General features: G+C 39.2%; 2 protein-coding genes across 9 annotated transcripts in view; one reads left to right on the plus strand and one right to left on the minus strand.

Moving 5' to 3' along the window:
* Positions 1–188: 188 nt before the first annotated feature.
* Positions 189–7,374, minus strand: sumf1 (sulfatase modifying factor 1). Its single transcript, XM_004544943.5, has 9 exons — positions 6,766–7,374; positions 5,989–6,162; positions 5,808–5,882; positions 3,549–3,631; positions 3,269–3,391; positions 2,847–2,961; positions 1,483–1,596; positions 1,331–1,390; positions 189–766 (listed from the first exon to the last, which is right to left on the minus strand). Exons 1-9 carry the CDS (start codon positions 7,054–7,056, stop codon positions 665–667), a joined length of 1,137 nt encoding a protein of 378 aa, XP_004545000.2. The 5' UTR covers positions 7,057–7,374; the 3' UTR covers positions 189–664.
* A 157-nt stretch (positions 7,375–7,531) lies between these two features.
* LOC101463889 (inositol 1,4,5-trisphosphate-gated calcium channel ITPR1) overlaps positions 7,532–21,570 on the plus strand; it is a 74,832-nt gene continuing 60,793 nt past the window's right edge. For 7 of the 8 annotated variants that reach the window (XM_004544940.5, XM_024802444.2, XM_076883978.1 and 4 more), the window contains exons 1-4: positions 7,532–7,718; positions 8,563–8,675; positions 11,260–11,330; positions 21,145–21,254. In XM_004544940.5, the coding sequence (XP_004544997.1) occupies positions 8,584–8,675; positions 11,260–11,330; positions 21,145–21,254 (273 nt within the window). In that variant the 5' untranslated portion in view covers positions 7,532–7,718; positions 8,563–8,583. The remainder of the gene's footprint in view (positions 7,719–8,562; positions 8,676–11,259; positions 11,331–21,144; positions 21,255–21,570) is intronic. The other variant, XM_012917500.4, reaches the window with a different exon arrangement.

The following is a 21,570-nucleotide window of genomic DNA, read 5'->3' on the forward strand; positions in this document are numbered from 1 at the left end:
TGACACATGCTGTATTTAGGCTCTGAATCTCATGTCTTAATAAATGGTACTGTAAGCTCTCAGTTCCACAGATAGACGTGAATGTGTGCTGCCCTCTGGTGGATGCTACATATTAAAACTAATCATGTTTAATATGGCTGTTTATCAAAGCTTTTACTTTCAGTACATAACTAATACAACATACAAAAAAGAGGAAATACTGCTTTATTACAACAACTTTATAATGGAAATATATGAAACAGTGATTTTGAGCAAAAAAAGTACAAGTTTCTATAATGATTTTACAGCAAAGTCATTTTCTGTACATTAAGATTTACTTTCAGCACAACCAGCTTTTAGCTGATAATGGCAACAATAAAAAAAACCCCACACTAATCTGTTCCAGTGAAAGGTACAGTAACTTGAATTATTAATATTTTTCCCACCAGTGCTCAAAGGTGGCCAGAGAAAGCTTTTCCATTCATTTCTTATGAAAACATCTGAAAAACTATAAAAAGTGAGAATACTGTGAACATATATCATAGTAGAGAAGATTTACTGTCCATCATATTCAGATGTTTGGCAATGAGATCACAGATCACAGGTTGCATGTCCTTCCTGCATAGTCAACAACAGGTTTAGGCAGCAGCTTCAGTAAAAGTGTGTTTAAGACAAGCAGATGAGATTATCGTTTCTCCTGAGAAACACAGCGGAAACCAAGATTAGAAGCTGAGCTGTCCGGTGTATTTTGGCTTCTTGCTGCACAGCGATACCTGTAACAGTAAGACTGAAAAAGGGGGGGAACGGGGGGGAAATGTACTGTGAATGAACTGAATAATGTCAGTAACAGACACTGCTTTGTGATATTTTACTGTTTGATAGTCAAGACTACTGATATTAATCTTGTAGAAAGCCTGCTTATGCACAGTCTCCAATCACTGACCTCTCGGGTCCCTCACATGTGTAACTATAATGTGAAACAAGAAGAAAACTGTGGCCAGTCAACATGTGACAAGGCTGTCACTAGCATCAAAAGCCCCATGAACCAGAAAGGAAAGAATGAATACATCTATCCCTTTGTTATCCCACAGGTGGAGAGTAACAGAGAGCAGAGAGCTACCCTACTTCCTCTTAGAAATGCTAATATCAGTTGTCTGGATTCAGTGTTTCCAACAATAACATGGTTTCTCCAACAGCCAGAACCGCTTTACTTTCACTGATCACTTTATTCCAAAAAATCCCACAAAATCCCAGTGAGTGAGGCCCTTGGTATATTAAACAAATAAATAATTAACCACGTTTTAAATTTCAGATTTAAAAAACTGGATGTTTAACATAATTTTTTTCATACCCTGTGGCACATGTATGACCCTCCCTTCTTCACTTTATCTTTGCCTGAGGGAGGCCCCATCTGAAAGAGAGCAATGGTAGATAATAATTACAGAAAAAGAAAAAATCAACACCCACGACAATTACAAAAGCCTGAATGTAATCTGCCATTACTGGGTTGCGTTGCGGGTCCGTGGTGTGATGCACAGTCCACCAGTCTGCTGTCCATTCCCATGCATTCCCCACCATGTCGTACAGACCAAAAGCATTGGGAGGAAAGGACATCACCTGTAGGGTATAAGGGCACTACTGTCACTTTACTGCAATGTTTTTAAAAATACATTATTGTTAATATTATCATTTCTAATTTCTAAATTCTACACTAATTCTAAAAGTAGTCTAATCTATCTATCTAAAGGATATTTAAGCCCTGTGGCTTGAAGAACTATTGTGCATGAATATTTGTGTCTTTCAATGGTACACACAGTATATTATGGTAATTAGAACACGCTAATGCTACAGTATTATTTGGCCTATTAGTGCTGCTGACAAACTGATATCCTTAATCACAGTGAGAAAATAAAATGAATAAATACATAAATAATAAAAACTATATCAACTTTTGTGAACATAAATTAGACATGAAATACCAATGATATGATACTATTATGAGGCGCTATAGGTTTTAAATGCATAAAACGGGTCATTTTAGCCCCTTGCCAAGTAGTTTCTAGAAAACATGATGACACTATAATATCTGATATAGATAAGAATCTTTAAACTTATTTTGGTTGCTTAACTCCTCCCAGTATAGAAGGAGTTTGTAGACAAAGGAACAAACACAGAGATTTTCTTTTATAGTAAGATACTGTTCATTGTTGTTAAAATAACTTGCAAAAAAGATGACTGCAGAAAATTGTTTATTTACACATGCACAGATTTTTAAGTTACGTAAACAAAAAAAAGTGTCAAGTTAGTGAAGCTGAGGGTTGACTTTACAGGTTTGATGGGTTCAGTGACATTCTTGGAAAAAAGACTGGGCATTTACATGGTAGATGGAAACTGAAAAGCTTTGTTATCTTAATGCAGAAAGCAGAATGTTGAAACACAAATCAAACCTCTAAACCCGCTGGACAACTAAAGGGATTTCTTAACTGAGCTCAAGTTCCCCTATTACTTCAACATCAGTGACTGCCTTTTACCCTAACAAGGTGACATAATGCAGATTAGAATATCATTTTACATCAACACCGTATACTCTTAAAGATTTCACACAGAAATCGGATATTCAGGATTCATACTAGAATTGGAACTATGAAGTTGCCTCTGTGAAGAAAGACTGGATTTATGTTGTCTTTTTGTAATCTATGTAATCTCTCAAGGCTGCAAGCTTCTTTTGTGACTTCATCGAGCTTTGGAATGCGTAATTATGTCTAGTATTTTCCTGGGCCAAACGTTTTCTGACTAAACCTGAAATATGAGATCCCTCAACACACCCATAATTATGGCATTTCTTCATTCTTGCTTGTGTCTCTTACCGGTGATGTTTTGATATACCCATCTTCTCCAGAGTTGTGTGTGGGGAAGTCTCCCTGCCAGAGGTTAGCAAAGTGTTGTCCTTTAGGGTTCAACTTGTTTCCCCATGGATAAAGTCTAAATGTAGGCGTGGTATACCAGGAAAGTAATCTGAGACATATTTCATGTAGGAAATGCACATTTTCAAACATCTTTCACAGAAAAGTTCCTTTTGCATTTGTGCTTATGAATCTTCTGCTCACTTTGGTCATACGTTGTTATTATTCCCATTTTTGAATGCACATTTCAGACTAGAGGTTTGTTAGTATTTCCCCCTCTTATAAACTGTGTGTTAAGCAACTGTAACAAAGCAGTTTCCCTACATGGATCAATAATGTGTTTTCTGATTATGATGCATCATCATCATCATCAGTTAACATCTTACCTGTCTTTCAGGCCACCCCTGCAGGCATACTCCCACTCTGCTTCTGTAGGGAGTCTCTTGTTAGCCCAGGAGCAGTAGGCAACAGCATCTATCCACGAGACATGCAAAACAGGATGATGGAGCCTAAAAAACACAGATTTAAAGTAATTTACCGAGCTCTTATCATCTTTTCATAAATAAAAGAAGAGTGAAGGTTTGATGCTTGATAGGTGTTTTATATAAATGTGGAGCGTATTATTGAAAACATTACGAAGTTTTTAGTAAAAGAGAGTTTTTCTACCTGTCTGTGATGTTGGAGTCTGGGCCCTCAGGGTGCCTCCAGGAGGCTCCTTTGACTGGAAGCCACCAAGGGGCAGCGGCCACCTAACAACAAATGGTAGTAACAGTTGTTACGGACCGCATTATGCTTTTCACACTTTCTTTTCTGTTTTTCTCTTGCAAAGCCCACTGATGTGCAACTCCTCAAACAACAGGCCATTTTCAACACTCTTAAACAGTTGTAGTATAAATCATCACGTCCAGCTAAAGACAAAAACGTGCTCTCTGAAGGTGCTGGGTTAAAACTAAAATGTAATTATTTAAATGAATAAAACATACTGTGCTGCATTTATAAAATGCAATCCCTGTCAAAGGCTGCCTTATTTATTTTAATATTATTTGACTGGAGCAGCTTACAGTTCCCAAGAACAACATTTGTCATGATGCTAATATTGATGCTGTGCTGCTAATTTTTAATATATCTAAAATGTTGAATGTAAATATGTGAGATATATTATATTAAAGTGGTCATTTATACATTTATGACTTTATTTTAGGTTCAGATAGCTATAGAGAAACATGCATGTGCACAATAATTGTTGTAAAGACCCACCTTTTAGCACATCCCAGCCCACCCACTCACTCACTTCACCAGATGCACCTTGTTTAGTTCTCTCACCTTTGATTGGGTGTGGTGCTTGTCCTTAATTGCACTCACCTGTCACACATTATATAAGGACTGCATTCACTTTTGGCTCACTCTTTTATAATAAAATATGTGTAACTTTAATAACAGCATCACACTTTTAGAATAAAGAACTTTGTTGCCAAAATCCAACAAATGTATAACTTTCAAACTGGGACTCTTTGGGAAATAATTAGCAGTAATTAGTGAAGTTATTGTGCCATATGGGTAAATGTGTGGAAGCCTCTAGGTTTGAGGGTCATACAGAAGACTTCTATAGGTAAACCTGTCAAGCTGTAGGTATGTAATGAACACACAGTGAAAACTAGAAACATCAGGAAGCATCAAACAACAATCTCTTGGAAATGTTCTGTCCAAAACCACAAAAACTATCTTTAGCACGCTCCAAAGTTCATCGACTCATGTTGCTGCTGAAGTGTGGTAAAAGTCTTCAGTCCTGTGTGCATAAAAATAAAAATAAAAATACTGGAAGCTGCCAGTGCTACCCCTCCGCCTCCTAGTAAATACACCTAAAACATCAACTTAAAATTTCTACATTACTTCTTTATCAAGTTACTGCATTTACAGACTTGTGTATTCACGCCACCTGCCTGCCCACCTAGCGGGGTGACGACAGTACCCCCATCAACCTTTTACAGCTGACAGGTAAAAACTGTTTAAGGTGACTTTCTGTGAAGGAGGTGCTTTGAGGCTTCTTCCTATTTGGCATGATATTTTTATTTTTTATTTTTGCAAAGCACACGACTGTAGGTGAAACTGTCACATGCCGAAGAACTGGATTATCAAGCCTCTGGGCATTTGATAAACAAATTAGCCACATTTTGTCATGCAGCAAGCTAACATTAGGGTTTTCCATCTGTTGTGGGGACCCTGACATCAAAAATAAAGCCGATCCACTGTGTCCTCAGATTCAGAGCATGCATAAAGACTCCTGTGTTTCCTCTTTTGCTGCCAAAAACAGAAAATTTGGCGTGCTTTTCTTGTGACTGGGACATTTTAGAGTGTGAGAAGTGGCTCAAAAAAGGGTGGACTGCTCATACCTTTGTTTGAGGGCATATAAAATAGCCACAAGGTGGGCATGATGAAAATGTGATATAGAGAACTCAAAGGAGAAAAGCATGGGGTTCAAATGAAACCTTTGACCTAGCTCAGCATCAGTGTTGTTTGTGGGAGAGAAAAACTCCCTTTGGGAACTTTAGCTACATGTACTTATATGAACAAAAAAGCTTTTTTACACATAAACATTTACAGACATCTAAACACAGCATGAAAGCCTGTGAGGTTACATTTATTACAACACTTTATATTTACTGTTGTCTACTAAACATAGTGTGTGAACTTGGACCTCTAGTCCTGCAAGCTACCAATATCTATGTGTAAGCAATAAATAGTTTGTTAGATCGTTGCATAAGTGCAAACTAATGTAGAGCACATCTTTGACTGTGTGCTCGTTTTGTGCAGTGAAATCGAAAGCATGACATGTAGCCTGCACATGTCTTCCTTCAAAGCTACAACTGATGTAGCAGGTAAAAAGTGAGCTGCACAGGTAAGTCGCCTGCTCAGTGGTACACTTACTGCTTGAGTGACTTGGCTTTTCACTGGCTCACTCAAAAGTCCCTCAAAAACAAACGAGTCTCCAAATTTCTCTGCCTAAAAATCAGAAAAGACACAGATTTTATGGGCAAAAAACAACACCAGGATAATGAAAACCACTCACAGAAAAATATTGTTTTATTTTTTAAATATTTTTTAAAACCTCAGTCACATATCCTGTCGCAAGGACGAAGCTCTGAAACTGTTGGTTAGTGACTTCATGGATGTCTATGTTGAAGGAGTCCACATACACCACTCTCTGGGGGCCCTCACCGTCTGGGGGGATGCCTGGGTTGTCTGTTCCCATCAGGAACTCCCCTCCAGAAATCTGCACCATCTGCACGGAACAAGTACAATTTTTATTTACATATGCAAACAAACTGTGCTAGAAACTGGAATGTAGATTCAGGATTAATAACTCTTATGAGCTACAAGATCATAACAACCAATAAAGAACACAATAAAACAATGAAGATCTATAATATATCTAGTAAAAATCTAAGTTATTAGCCACCTATAAATAATAGAAATACTAGTAGAAATAAAAAAAATATGACACCAGAGTGCCACAAATGTGCAATATTAAGAGGGTAACTTACAGGAAACAAAGGCTAGGCTGTCAAACTTCCTGCTTCTGCATTCAAGTCATATTTACAGCACATGGTGTTATGGTTTATTTAAACACACAACTAAAATTAGCACATATGTGGACACAATTTTGCAACCCTTGGTTTTGGTGTTAATCGACAGATCTGTGTTGCAGCTGATTGGCTACAAGGCCTTGCTTATGCATGGGAACCTCAGGAGGCCTAATAGTTCCAAGAACGATCAGATTCGACTTTGGTAACAACTTTATGACATTTTGCACGCATAACCTTATCTCCACACTCTCACAAAATAGCGGTGTTTTTTTTTTTCTGTAACAGGAGTCGCAACATACCGGACTTTGTGTTTCCCGCTCATTGTCCTGCACCTGATTCGTCCTGTCATTTGCGTCTTTGGAGTATTTGAGATCAGGATCTGTGGAAGCTGCTTTACCCTCATCCTCGTCCAAGGGATCCACAGTTGGAGCGTCTCTAGTCAGCTTATCACAACCGCAGCCCGCCGCTCTTTCCGGGCCTGGAGGTTCTGCGCTACATGAACTCTGAAGACACAACACTTTGCTCACACATCCAAATATGAACAATAAGGTGAAATAACGCAACATTTTGATGGTTTGTTTCCAAGGCATAGCTCAGGGCCCATGCATGATGTTGACACTGTTGCTTCCGTAAAGTCACGTGGTCAGTCAGCTGGCTACAGTGTAACAAAACGTAACCCTTTCCTTCCCGAAGTGAATGTTTGCTGTGGACTAAACTCTGTTAATCCACAAAAACACTGCAAATTCTGATCACGGCTCGCAAATACAGCTACATCCGGGGGTGTATGATGATATTAATACAATCGCTTATCTGAAATACACTTCAATGACTTATTCGCCCAAAATCACACAGATTTTTGACCTTTCTGTTTTGTTTTGTTTTTTTTTTACAGAAAAATAGACTTCTTCGTATAAATCTGGGCAGCGCAGTAGCAGGAGTGATAACCCAGCTCAGATTTTCTTAGCGGTAGGATGGGGCGACGTGGACATCATTTCCCAGCTATCAACACTACGGCCGCTTGAGAAGAAGAAGTGGAAGTGAGCCAGGCAGTTCAACCAGCCTGCCTGCCTGCCTCAGTGAGCACAAGCTGCGGGAGCACTGAGAGGCGCGGAAAGGTGTCCGAGCTGTCAAAAAACTGGATTATTACAGTCGCTGACGCCTGGATGTCATCCCCCGGCCCGGAGGAGAGGAGAACCGCAGTCATGTTGTCTTAGCTGGCCCAGAGAAAGCTAAATACCCGAGCACAGCCGAGGTAAAGTTGAGAGCTTAACTTGAGCAGTTTGCCATCATCCTCCTTTCATATGTCTATCTTCTCGCAGCGGAAAGGGGGGGGAAAGGATTTAGTTCTCCTTAAATGGTTAAAAAAACCTCAGAGCTCAAAAGTGGCGCTTTTTAGTGAATAATATTTTTGTTGAAGAGAAGCCCAACAAGATTGTATCATTGTCGGGTGGATCTTACACCGACAATGATTTCGGGCTGCTGTGAAGCAATGTGATAGTGAGCCGCGATTACAATGCTAACGCTGGATGTGCTTTCTCAAGTTTCGCTGGCGCTTCGGTGCTTAGATGAATAAGATCCGAACTTTTGCTGTGTGATCGTTGATCGTTTGGTCGGGCTTGCAACAGACGGCGGTCGGAAAGCTACCAGAATAACTTGTTATGGGGCTTTATCGACCTCAGTGAGAGGCAGTGCTTAAAAAAAGAAAAAAGAAAAACACACAGGCAGATAACCTGAGTGGAGGGGACCTGCATTGCTCTCTATCAGCTTTCAGTGGCCATGACCTGTTGCAGGTGCATAAACCTCGCTGGCAGCTGCAGCTCCTAAACATGTAAGGCGCAGCACAACACCAGCGGGGCTACAGTAACATCTAATAGACATTTTCTCTTCCTCTCTATGCAAATCCTTGCAGCCTGACAGTTGTGTTTGTGTAGTCTCCACCTGCAAGGGAACCCGCTCTCTGAAAACTGCTTCTAACTTGGAACTATTAATTTGCATATGGATACTGAATAAATGCATGATGGTATGTGTCCATGACAGGCATGTTATATTAAATGATCTAATAATATCCATATTTTCTCCCAATTTCTCCTATACAGGTGCTCCCTTGTGTGCCAAACATGTCGGACAAAATGTCCAGTTTCCTACACATTGGGGACATCTGTTCCCTGTATGCAGAGGGATCAACCAATGGTTTCATCAGCACCCTAGGGTATGTACCTGTGCCTGTGTGGAGGGCCCACTTCACACTTTTCTTAAAAAATGCTGCTCAGTCATGATACTGAGCCAGCAGTTTTTGGAAGGGAGGAAATCACACTTGTAGTAGCAACTGTTAACCATTTTGATGACAAAGTCGAGAACAAGCACATTTCTTCCCTTTAGTCCGATGCCTGTGTATGCACGTGTTTGCTTACACGCAGCGACAGGGTCATCATTTGGTCTCGGAATGGGATTAAGTAGTGAATGTAATTTGTTGCAACAAATGCAAAAAACATGCAGATTATGCTAAAGTTTGGGGCAGGCCTGGGTTGGAAGGGTGGAGTTAGAAGACAATAAATGGTCTGGTGGTACTGTTGGCAAGCCACTCATTTGCCCACACAGTCACAGCATCATTTTCCTCCATCAATTCTCCTTACTTGTAAAATGCATATTTTTGATATGGTCTGTCTGTTGGGATTACTGCTTGAAATACTGGCCTTAGGATATGACAGAAATATCACAAGCGCAGTAAGATTCAGTTGTGCTGCTTTTAACCTCTCCCCTTTGTTCTGAATCTAAACAAAGCAACAAGAGAAAGTTTGCATTAATGTTTTTGCTGGTATGAACCATCAGGAAATCACAAGACGGTAAACCATGGCATTAGCATTAGTAATGGTATCAGGGCTATCTGCTCAGTGTCCTGGACCTCCCCTCCTGGCTCATGAAAAATGGAATGACCTACAGCGAAGACTGAGTCACTATAGAGACATTGTGGCCTTTCTGGAGTTCATGTGCTTCCCACATAGACACACACACGCACGCATATGCTAGCACATGTATTTAGAAAATTGTCATGACGGTTTTGGCCAGAAGCCATCCTCTCCACGCATAAACACCAACTCAGCAGCAGATCAACTGCCCTTAAAGTAAGACACCATACTGAGAAAATTCTGTACACATTAACTCTTTTTCTTCACTCAAATAGCAGTCCAAGTCAACAGCTGCAGAGGGGAGGGGGCTATATGAGCAAATGAAAGGCTACATTTTTCTTTTTCTTCTTTTTTTGGGGGGGAAAATGCTGCTGTGTGCATTGAGTATTTAGCAGGACCCATCCTGTTTGTGCAGAGGTGTAACTATTAAACTTGTGTTAATAACTGACCTCTGTGAAAGCGAAGTTGCGTGAAGCATGCTCATGTGACGACCCCCCCCCCCCCCCCCCCCCCCAAGTACAGTAAGGAGTTTTGATGCCAGATTAACTTCAGCAGAGCTTAGCGTTGATTCAGTAAGACTCCACTGAAGGGCTGCAACACCGTGTTTCCAAAAGATACTCCCTCATTTGGTGTTTTGACAATACTGGTGTTGAAAACTGACTAACATGTTGATCCAAAGGCTAATTCTCGTAGTAAATTAGGTTTAGATCTGGTAACTGCAAAGGTCAGCGCATGTGATTCATGTTATTTTCAGCAACAACTTTGTGTTGATTTGCAGTTAGTATTCCTTCTAAGGGGTCAGGGAGATTAGAGCTTCCACAGTATAGTGCAGCAGTTGAATGCCTTCACTTTTGAGGTGAAAAAGTGCGAGTTTTTCCTTTAATTTGGCACTCTGCTGTTATTTGTCTTAACACGCATGGGTATGTTCGCCCTTTGTAGTCGGTCTTGTTCCTCGAGATGTGCAGGCTGATGGAACAGTGAGGTCTGTTTGGGCAACTTCAGAAGGCTGAAAGTGGATGTGGGATTTGGCCTGTGTCCAGACAAGTGTTATTCTAAGCCAGTGAAAGCTAAATTTGTCACCAGAAATTCCTGTCTGGCCACCGGTCATTTAATCCAGAATATTTCCTTATTTTGTGGAAGGGGAGGCTAAAACATGCTGCAACTATGTAACGATCCCAGATAATTCATGAAACAAAGGTAGAGTTTTTGCACACGCTTTTGTTGGAGATACTTTTTTGCCTGAGTCTCTGTTTAGCACATACACAGTAAGCTTAAACACAAACCCACAGGAATGATGAATTACAGTGACTCTGATATCCAAGAACAATGGCAATCTTAGTACATCTGCAGAAATGTTGACCAGTTATGCTGAGTTGTAGTTCTGAAAATGTGGTGTTGATCACTTTGACTGTCTCAGTATTATCAACCCTCTGTTCCTCCTGGCCTTTTAAATGTTCCGATCATTGCTGTGCTATAAAATTATTAATCAAACACACTCAACTGATGCAGTGTTTTTGAAATTAGCTTGCAACTGGTACTTTTTCTTTTTAAATTAAGCAGTGTTTAAATATTTTTTGTACCAATTGATTCATTGTGAGCTCTAAAAATATCATAAACATCAAAATGGCCTAATTGCAGATAATTCAATTTTTGTTAAAATGGTCCAAACTTCATAAGCATTCAGCTCACTGTAATAGAAGAATAAGAAAATGATTACATACTTATTCGAGTCTTGTTTAAAAAAACAACTTTAAAGGTGAACTTAACTATTCCTCATTGCTGCTGTGGTTGTTATGCTCGGGGCTTTGCCAGCTTTGTCATGGTAACTTGGGATATGATCTTATTATATGTATAGCGCTTACATGTGTCATGTGTCCGTATTTACAGCCTGGTGGATGACCGCTGCGTCATCCAGCCTGATGCTGGGGACCTCAACAACCCGCCGAAGAAGTTCAGAGGTAAGAGGAGCAAATTAATCTCCCCTCTTCCTCGTGACACTCCTCCTCATAGCACTAACTCCTATCTGTTTATACTGCGAAGCGTGTAAGACCTGCTGCTGAATGTGTTATGCTGTGTTTCTTTGGTGACAGCCACAATATCTCAGCCTCCTGGACTTCAAACAGGCGTGTGTGTGTGTGTGTGTGTGTGTGTGTGTGTGTGTGTGTGTGTGTGTGTGTGTGTGTGTGTGTGTGTGTGTGTGTGTGTGTGTGTGTGTGTGTATTTATTAGCTGTGTGCCCTAGCTCGCACAGGTCTGTGGAGGTAGAGGCAGATGGAGAGTCATCTCTTCTGCTGATTTGTTGGAAAAAAAAAAAAAAACACCCACTTGAGAATCTGTTTTCTAAATAAAAATCCTTCAGCTGTGTCTTTGGGTGAATTTGCTATTATTAGTTCTCATACAGGAAGTAGAACTCGTGACCTGCAGTTCTCAGGCTAGAGGTTTATGTCCCTTGGGGAGAGCTGGCTAAACATTGTACACAGAATATGATTGAAGGCCTGAGCAGTCACAGGCACTGGTACACATTTATAAGAAACGTGCACTTTAGCTTGCTGCTGCTGGATGACACTTAAAGAAAATGTAATATAGCTACAACCGCATATTCAGATTTTCATTTTAATTTAAGTTTTTTGAAAGAGAGAAATGTAGTCTTCCTTGGTTCTTTGTTTTCATTGGCAATTCAAAGTAATTGTATCGGCCATTTCTATAAAAGCCTACAAAAGAGAGTAATTACAGCCTTTCAGAATTGTACGTTTTGAGCATATAAGACATATGAGTACTTATCCATTTGAATTATTTTATTTGTCTTTTAGTTCTTTACTTTCCCATTAGTATATAATACAGATGCATTTGCAGGTGTGAGAATAGGGCTAAACACTGTCTTGGGGATCATAAAACATCTAAATAACACATTCATTAAACTGAATAGCCGTGTAATTATAGTCAGATCTACCTGTTCTTTAGCAATGGAGCAGTGATACGATAAGTCTATTAACTTACAAAGTGGCAACGTTTGACATGTTTTCTTCCTGGGCGTGATTTCAACTATTCTGTTGCTTTTAGTCTTAATGACTGTACTCTGTCAGTCATTAATGACTGCATTAATGACTGCCTCTGTCAGTGCGCCCCAGGGTGGCTGTGGCTACAATGTAGCTTGCCATCACCAGTGTGTGAATGTGTGCGTGAATGGGTGGATGACTGGATATGTAAAGCGCTTTGGGATCCTTAGGGACTAGTAAAGCGCTATATAAATACAGGCCATTTACCATTTACCATTTACTGTGCAAAATTCTTGAGTCAGCCCTCCTTTCATTATGTTTTGTTTCCAAGAAGCCAGGCTTGCAATTTCTTAAAATTCTTGAGCAATAGTTCTCCAGGCTTTCCGAACGTCTTTCAATGTTTTTCTTTGGAAATTGGCAGTTTATTTCACTTCAGCTCCATTCAGTAATCTGGCAGATACTGAGCATAGTTTTCTTCTGCACAGTGTTAATCAATATTGGCCTTCAACTTCCAAGATTGTTACTTTTTCACGTTTTAGTTTGTGTTTTACATGGTTTAACTTATTATTTATTTTTGTATATGAACTGTTTATATATGATGTGTGTGAGTGTTTATGTATGTATTACTGATAGGAGTTCTTGTTTGTTTAAATGTCTTTCATTATATAAGTGACCTTCTCAACCTTTTCGCTTTCGGTTTTTTTACACCACTTAACACTAACCAAGGATAAAAAGACACCGAGCACAAGGGATGAAGTATTGCTGTGTCTACACATAACAGACAATTTAGCAAATAACCAATTTGAAATTGTGTCTTCAGGCATTTTTTATTTTTTTTTTTTAGCAGCCTTTCGCAAAAATACATTATTTGTTCACTTTTTGTCAGTATGACACACATAAAATTGTATATCTGTTCCAACAAGGTGATGTCTTGCCTTGTTGTACAGCATGTCCTTAAAAACATTTATGAAACTGGACAAAAGAAGAAGTGGCAGGCCTAATGATGTGTAGGAGGTCAGGAGAGACATACGACATTGATCATCTACGGTCGTGTGTAAAACATCATGGAGGCTCTGTCGTGGTTTGGATCTTGTCAAAACTGATGGAATTATGAATACAGAAAGGAGAGGTCAGATTTTGTTCCACCATACAAGCACCACGTAGAAAGACTCTGCAGAAGCTTTATTTTATTTAGGACTGCAATGATCCCAAGCACTGGCTGTTTATACTACTAACAGCTGAGTGTGGAATATTAAGTAGCGAGAAATTATAATGACTGGACTTATTGCACAGGTGGCATCTTATCATGGTACTACTCTGGAAATTACTGAGCCTGACCCACTCTTTCACGTTTGTTTGAAAAAGCAGTCTGCATGCATAGGTGCTTGATTTTATAAACCTGTGGCCATGGAAGTGATTGAAACACATAAGTCAATGATTGAATGAGTTAGTGAATACTTTTGGCAATATATAGACCTTTTGTGTCTAACTGGAGTTAGTAACTCATTCACTGTGTCAGCTTGATCAGAAGAGGCCTTAATGCCAGTGAGAGAGGATTCTGGGTGTCTGCTAGAGGGGAAAAAGGTGTTATTAATGGATGTGGACAAAGCCACCTGGAGAAGGTTCCAGTAAAACCATACATAGCAAATTCCTTAAAGGTTAGTTTACTCAAAATGTAGAGTACTACTTAACCTGTACAAATATTATAATCCTTTTGGTTCTGGTAGAGTTTAAAATGTGACAAAGTAACTCTGTGTTAACAGCAATGATATAATGGACTTGGAGCCTGTAAAATTTAAAATAGCAACCCTATGACATTTCTTGGATCCTAAGCGAAGGTATGCAAATAAGCAGACATGTCCTTATACAGGCAGGTAGGATGCAATGAAAAGAAGCCTGGACGATGTAAAATGGAGTAAACATCAGGGTGTCTCAGGCCTGCGCATTTCAAGTTTGACCATAATAATCTGTTTGAAATTTTATAGCTTCATTAAAGTGTAGTTCCTGTAGTACCTCTTTGAAATGACCCTGGGTCTTTTGGCTTCAGAATGTTGTGAATGGTTTCGCAGAGACATCTTTAACTAGTCTGTTTCTGTAAGGAGCCAAATAGGAAAGAGGTAGTGTACTTACTTATCTGCTATAACGTGTGTAATATATGTCCCATTAATGGTATAGCATATACTGTAAAGAGAAAAGAAATGGAGCGTTTCACAGCAGAGACTTTAAGATGTCAAAAGAAGAAAAGGCGGCGGTGTTTTTAAACACCGTTAACAATGGCTCTGTTGTATGAAAGTGTCCCTTTAAGTCAATGTGACAGTGAACCAGGATTAAAAGGAAACTACAAGTACATGGAAGACGTTCATTTTATTATTGACACATTTAACTTTTAGCTGTGACATATGCATGAAGCACGAGCTATGTGGTGAAAATTTACTTTTCAACCATGGGGGGGGAAAACCAATCGTAAAACGTAAAAATCTGACAGCTGCCAAACTCATGTATGTGTTCACAATACATGTCTTCATTGTTTGCCCCCCACCCCACCCCCAAAACTATGAGGAGTTGCACAGCTGGAAAGAGACCCAGTTGTGTAGTGATAATCCCACTAAGTGGACACCATAAGAGCAATAAGGCCAGACGAGCCATGTCCACTCTGTGATACGGTCACTGCTGAGGTATGCTTAACATTTCCTCCTAATGTAAACATGAGCACTCTCCACACAATTTATACTCCCACTCGTGAAGCCTTTGTCCATAGGCTTAGACATCAGCCTTTTCTTTGCATTTCACCTTTACAGTATTTCAGATACCTTTACACACATGCTACACACACACACACACACACACACTGAGCGACATCCACACACATCTAAGTGTTTCGTTCTAGTCACTGTGATTTAAGGCTCTCTTGCACAACCAGTCAGATCAGTTGCTTTCATCAAAGTTACTACATGTGGAGGAAAGCTGCGTTATTCAAAAATGCCCTCCTCTTTAAAATCTGTTGCAACTTTCACTTTTAGCTGTTGCAAAACCTTCAGAACTGTCACTTTTTCTATGACTGAAAATACATATTTAAGACTGACAAAGTATGTAAAGGCCCTTATCTAAATCATTGATGGTGAAAACTTGACCTACTGGCAGATACTTTCAATCAACGAGTGTCTGTAGAAACCTTGTCTTTCTAGCTGACTTAGGCAGCCTTTATTTAGCTACTTACTCTGTTGACATATTAGGAGTCATTTGGATCAGTTTAACAGCTGTTTCTTTTATATTTTATGCACCTGCCATTGCATTTAAATGTTGTCAGCAATGTGGTTATATGGATGGTAGTTAGCATTTTGTAGATTTGGAGCCAAGAGTATAAATCTTGACGTTCCAACCCATTTTTTTAATTAATTAATTAATTTTTTTAGACCTTTTTATTCAGCACTTTAATTAATAAAATACTTTGGTTTCCACCCAAAACCCCCATGTAATGATAGTGCATTGACATGACAAATAATGTACTAAACATACAATACATTTTATTTACTGTATATGGGCACTTGACAAAAGAAATTTAAGAGACAGGGACTCTCTACATGTAAACATGGCACACTTTAGCTTTGTCACTCTGGGACTGTCATCATCACACTGGCCTTTATTTCTCCTAAGAGCCAAAGCTGCCTCTTGACTCAACTTGTATTAACCAATCAGACCTCTTGGCACTTCATGTAATAAACAGCTGAAATCTGAGACATGTGTACAGTCTCTGGTGAGTGAGACTCTGACCTAAAATTTTGTTTTGAGCTGTGGGTATTCATAACACTCTTCTCTTTGTAGCTTTGAATAGACCTTTGTGTACCACTCTAAAAAAGTCTATAATAAGCCCCATAGTGTGGATTTGCATTTATCTTTGTTGTAAAGAGAATGTGTAAAACACTGTATAACAATAACAGAATGGTCATAGTTTGTATGAAAGATATTCATTAAATACTTGATAAATATAATTTCTCAGTCAAACTATCTTTTATTTCTTTTTTTTTTTTTCTGAATTTTTAATAGATTTGGTTTATTTGCCTGTTTTATGAACATGGTAAAATGATGCTTGTCAGTTTGATGTGTGACAGCATTGCTTTTATTTTATTTTTTTTAACCACACCTATTCTGGGTTGTAGTCTAAAGTGCTTTGAGAAGTGAGACTAGAAAAGTGCTATATAATTGCTGGTCTATTTCTAGAATAGTGTTAATTATAAAGCTCTGGTGTGAGAAACCTGAAACAAACACTAGAAAGGACTCCATTAACAAAACAGGTCTCTGAACAACAAATGATTTTTTTTTTTTTTTTTTTGCTTGCTTGTTGTACTCTGACATTTTCACTGCTTAACTAGTAGCATGTGAAGGCCATTACACTGGGCAGCGTCTTCTTGTGCTGGCTTCAGATGTTGCCAACTCCTGCCTATCACAACTCATGCCTTGGTTTACCTGAAATAACTTGAAACATTTAAATAGACTCAATTATACTTGAAGTGCCAGCTCCTTACCACCACTTGTCTGTTGTCAGGCCGAGCCACTGATGCTGTTACAGACGGACTGCAGAAAAACGCTGGGTGGCTCATCTGCGATAAACACCAGAAACGGGCCTGTCTTTAGTCCCCCTTCCCCTGCTAACAACTGCACAAATTCCTCTCCTGCCTATTGAGATGAGAGGTCTTGCAGGAAACGGTGAAGGGAAGCTGTTGTCAGTAGATCCATTTACTGTCTCAGATGCACTACAAGTGCTTCCTCTATAATACCTCCAACAGGATAAGAGGGATGCAGTGAATAGCACTTTATACAAGCCAGATTGTTGGTGATGTTTCAGATTTAGCAGAGAATAGAAAACGTGTAATGCATTATGTTTCCCCAGTTCCTGAGCTAGACTATGTTGTATATTTACTGCAGGAGATGCTATTTATGTTACTACTTCTTTGTAAATTGTTCAGCGTAGTTTTTAAAAAATCCAGTACTGTGTTTTGGACAGGGTAGCAGACGGTTAAGAGGAGATAAAGTGAAAGGCTGAATTTCCAATTTATTATTTTTTTCAGCTACAGTGAAGTGCGCAACTTTATGTTGTCATTCAGTTGAATGAGAAGCTGTCGTACCTTCATCCTGCCGTCCAAGTATGGTGGCAGTTCTGTGCTGTAATAAAACTTTCAATCATCTCTGTGTGCTTTACAGCCCCTTAGAGTTTCTTCAGTTGCTGGCTGCACGGCTTCAAGCGTCGTCCTTTTGATCCTCTTTAATCTGCGGAAGTTTGTCAGCATCTAAAAGACTTTCTCATAACCTTGTCTTTAAAACCAGTCTGACAGTGAAATCAAACCAGCACAGATACAACAATCATTTCAGTCACATACTTCTGTTGAGTCAACCAGCTGATACAATATGCCTGATGTATGAAATAAAATGTTTTCCATGACGTCTCCCATTTACTGTCAGTGAATGTCTTCTTATAGTCAGTTTGTTGCCTCACTTTGACTTTCAGACTGTTGTCACATTAGATGGTGGCGTTACTTTAAAAAGATGCCCGAATTTGCAACGTTTATGCTATTTGCTAAGTTAAGTCACATATGCATGTGTGTGACACTCGCAGCTCACTTGTTCTCTGTTTATACTCTAAGGCACTGTCACAATCTAACACCATCTTCAGCTGTGAGTCAAGAATCACTCAGCACTGTGTGTGGGAGAGATGGAGGAAGAGGACTTTGAATAACTATGAATATATGCGTGAATACGAACCCAGCCTTAAAGCTGCTTTCATACTTTGCACATGTTATGGTGATTTGTGGATTTACCCTTTTCAGCACACTGACTGGCAGTAGATCAATGTCCAGCCCATTCATGCATAACTTACTCTATGTCACTGTGGCTGTGCGTGAGCAAGCACAGGGCACTAGCCACCGAATTTCCTCAGCCTATCAGGTCGGCTTTTTTAAACGACTTCTGACAAACTCACTTTTATTGGCTAGCTTTCTCTTAATCCTTTCCCCATCCTTGGTTTACATCTATTTGTGTATGTGGAAGTGCGTATGCAGGAATGATGTTGGGATATGTATACTTATGTGTTACTTTAATCAAATTGTGAAACACTTTGAAACTCTGTTTTGAAAAGTGCGATACAAAGTTATTACTAATATTAGTTACGGACGTCCTACAAAACAATGAAAAGAGATGTGTATATATTAAAAATCCAGTGCTGCTTCTGCATTGGCTTAAGATTTCTGTCATATGACTTAAGATAGGCTTTTAGCCTTTTCAGTTGTTTTATCATGTACCCGCCTTATAGCTAAACAATTGTAGGTCAGCATTTATAAGTACATACGAGGTGGCCAGTATCAAAGACAGATTTATTTCTGAGCTCAATTGTGTACTTGCATGCTAAAGAAAGAAATCTGTGACCCTGGAAGAAATTCTCACCTCTGTCTCACTTAAATAGCACGTTTCCCCTCACAGCTGGCTGTGATGCAAGGTAAATGTCTATTAGCTGATCATCTATCTGTCACATGCACCAAATATTTTCCATGGAGTGCTGCGCGTGAAACAGGCTGTGTGAAATATGTATTCATTGTTTCATTTATGTTTACAAGTTAAAGCCACATCCATTATTGTATGTTTTGATTTATGTGGAACACATAAACGCACACTGATTATATCTAAAAGCTCAATTTCTCCACTTAGTTGACCTTTCTGTGCTCTATCTTACATTCTTTCATTCTCTTCTGGCCTTTCTCATTTCTCTTTCACTTCCTTTTTGCTTTGTTTTTCTAACCATGTTTTGGGCCAAGAAGTAAACCATATTTAATGGGGAGGGGCTAAGGGAGGCCCGAGGACAATTTAGGAGACACAGACGGAGACGTTGACTCCGAGGGAACAAGTTCTGTGTGAAATGGTTGGAGGAATTCAGAAAGGAGAAGGAGAGATGACAGAATATAGGGCTGGGGAGTCTCCACCCTCCTTTCTCTCTTTCAGTCATCCCACTCCCCTTCTTGGCCGGCCTTATTTGGTCATGTTACTGCAACTAGAGCTGAAGAAGAGAGAGAATGGAGAAAGGATGGACACATTGCTCCTTTTTTCTCCTCTTTTCATCCTCTTAGAAAAGAAAGCTGTGGTTTGATGAGAGGTGAAGTCAGAGGAAAGCCAGGACTCGCAGGGAGGAGTCACTGTCGAATTGTAGTTGAACTCAGCAGGGAAAGCGGCTATAACTCTGCAGCGAAATGCTTTATCAGTACTCATCCTGTGGAAGTCTCTGAGGGATTCAACTGAAGTTGCTGTAGAGCTTGTTACAAAAGAGGAAGTCTCCCAGGATAGAAGAGGAACTCTGTTAAAACTGCATCCACATGCAAATGAAAAAAAACACTAGTTTCCCTGCAGACCGGTTTTTGCAGTATCTATGCAAATGAGCAGCAAAATCAGAGACTCCTGATGACAGCTGCAAATCATCGTTGCTACAGTTACAACTTGTTGTGTTGCTGGATCACATTGCAGACACATAGGTGTGTGTGTGTGTGTGGTAGTCCAACCACAGCTTATAACCATACATTACTATGATCATACATCTGGTAAGCACACATAACAAACACATGCTGTGTTGTCTGTGATGACTGCTCCGTGAAGCAGACAAAGACCTTTGATCTTCATGCAGGCAAATTATTAATGCTTTTGAAGTGCAGGAACACACATGCGTGAATTTTTTTTTCTGGAGAACTGAAAGAATAATGTGTGCTTAAATGTTGTGGTTATTTAATATTTGAGCACATAACTTAAAATGGCAAAAAAGTCTAATTTATTTAGGTGAGTGTCTTTAATAATTTTTACTGTGGTGTTTTTGCTGTTCACGCTGTTGGTTTGTGTGTGAGCTGTGGCTGTTACCCATCTTCCACACAGCATCAACCTTCCCAGGCTTTACTCCCAGTAGATGAATATATTTTGTACACATTGTTTGATTTTTAACTAATTTACCATTGTCAGCTGTAATAAGTGTGGTATACAACCAAAACCATTTTTGAGAATTTGCTCCGATTTCAACTGGTTTGAGAACTGAACATTATGTAGCGTCTGATGTGGACGGATTCTGACTACAGCAGGTCACATATCCACTAACATCAGTGAACCCAGCTTTCATGGCTGGGTAAGGATCCACCAGTTTGTGAAATGAAAAGACTTGGAGATGTACGAACAGTCATTAGCCATAAAGGGAAAATAGAATCATGTGTAATCTTTTTACTTTTTCTGTTCTTCTGTTTCTTCTTTTTTCAAAATTGTTACACAAATTATTTGCATTGGACTCAGAGGTATATTTTCCATCTGTATTAAATGGAGGAGAAGAGAAGGAGTGACTGGAGAAGACAAATGTGGACAGAAACAGACGGAGCAAATTGTGACCATTTTCTCTCTTTATAACCATCTGGACTGATCGTTTTTTGCCTTTTTTCAAAGTTATATGAACATATGCATATTTAGTAAAAATGTCGATTTAGCCCTGGGTGACCAATTTATTTTTCTTTCCTGGGTTTTATTTTAGTTTTAATGTTAGTTATTAAAAACAGATTTTAAAAATAAATATATATTTATTTAATTTACATAATTGAATTGTTTCTAGACTGTGCACCAGCATGATGTCATTAGAAATCATGTGATTAAATGATATTTAATGTGATTAAATGATACACACATATATCTCTTTTTGAGTGTGTGTGCATGTTTACATGTTTTTGGATCCAGTTTTTCAGCTAAAGCCAGTGATTTCTATCTCTGTGCAGACTGTCTGTTTAGACTGTGTCCCATGAACCGCTACTCAGCCCAGAAGCAGTTCTGGAAAGCGGCGAAACCTGGAGGGAACACAGAGTCAGTGCTGCTTAACAAGTTGCATGTAAGTGAAGTGAACCTCCCAGCAGGTACTACAGACCACTGCAGTTAACACCCATGTTCCCAAAAGCTCCCAAGATAAACATTAAAGAAAGAGTCAGATTTTTTTTTTTTTGTTATTTTAACTTTTTGGGTTTAAATGGTCTTGATGAAGTCTAGACTTTGTAGACGCTGAATTAAAAAACAGCATAGTGAGTGTATCACTCTATCGATTGTGTGCACTCTGTGTCACAGTTTCAGGTGGGTTTTTAAAGGTTTTGCAGGTATTTTATAAAGTAGAAGTCCTTTTATAGACTTTTCTGACATTTCCCTACTACTGT

This window comes from Maylandia zebra, linkage group LG5, assembly GCF_041146795.1.
Source record: "Maylandia zebra isolate NMK-2024a linkage group LG5, Mzebra_GT3a, whole genome shotgun sequence".
In the NCBI taxonomy this organism is placed as follows: domain Eukaryota; kingdom Metazoa; phylum Chordata; class Actinopteri; order Cichliformes; family Cichlidae; genus Maylandia; species Maylandia zebra.

Coding starts and splice junctions, on each gene's coding strand:
- sumf1 (XM_004544943.5), bottom strand. CDS start 7,056: ATGCCTTGGAAACAAACCATCAAAATGTTGCGTTATTTCACCTTATTG. Junction 6,163..6,765: donor AGCGGGAAACACAAAGTCCG/GTATGTTGCGAC, acceptor TGTTCCGTGCAG/ATGGTGCAGATTTCTGGAGG. Junction 3,632..5,807: donor AAAGCCAAGTCACTCAAGCA/GTAAGTGTACCA, acceptor ATTTGTTGTTAG/GTGGCCGCTGCCCCTTGGTG.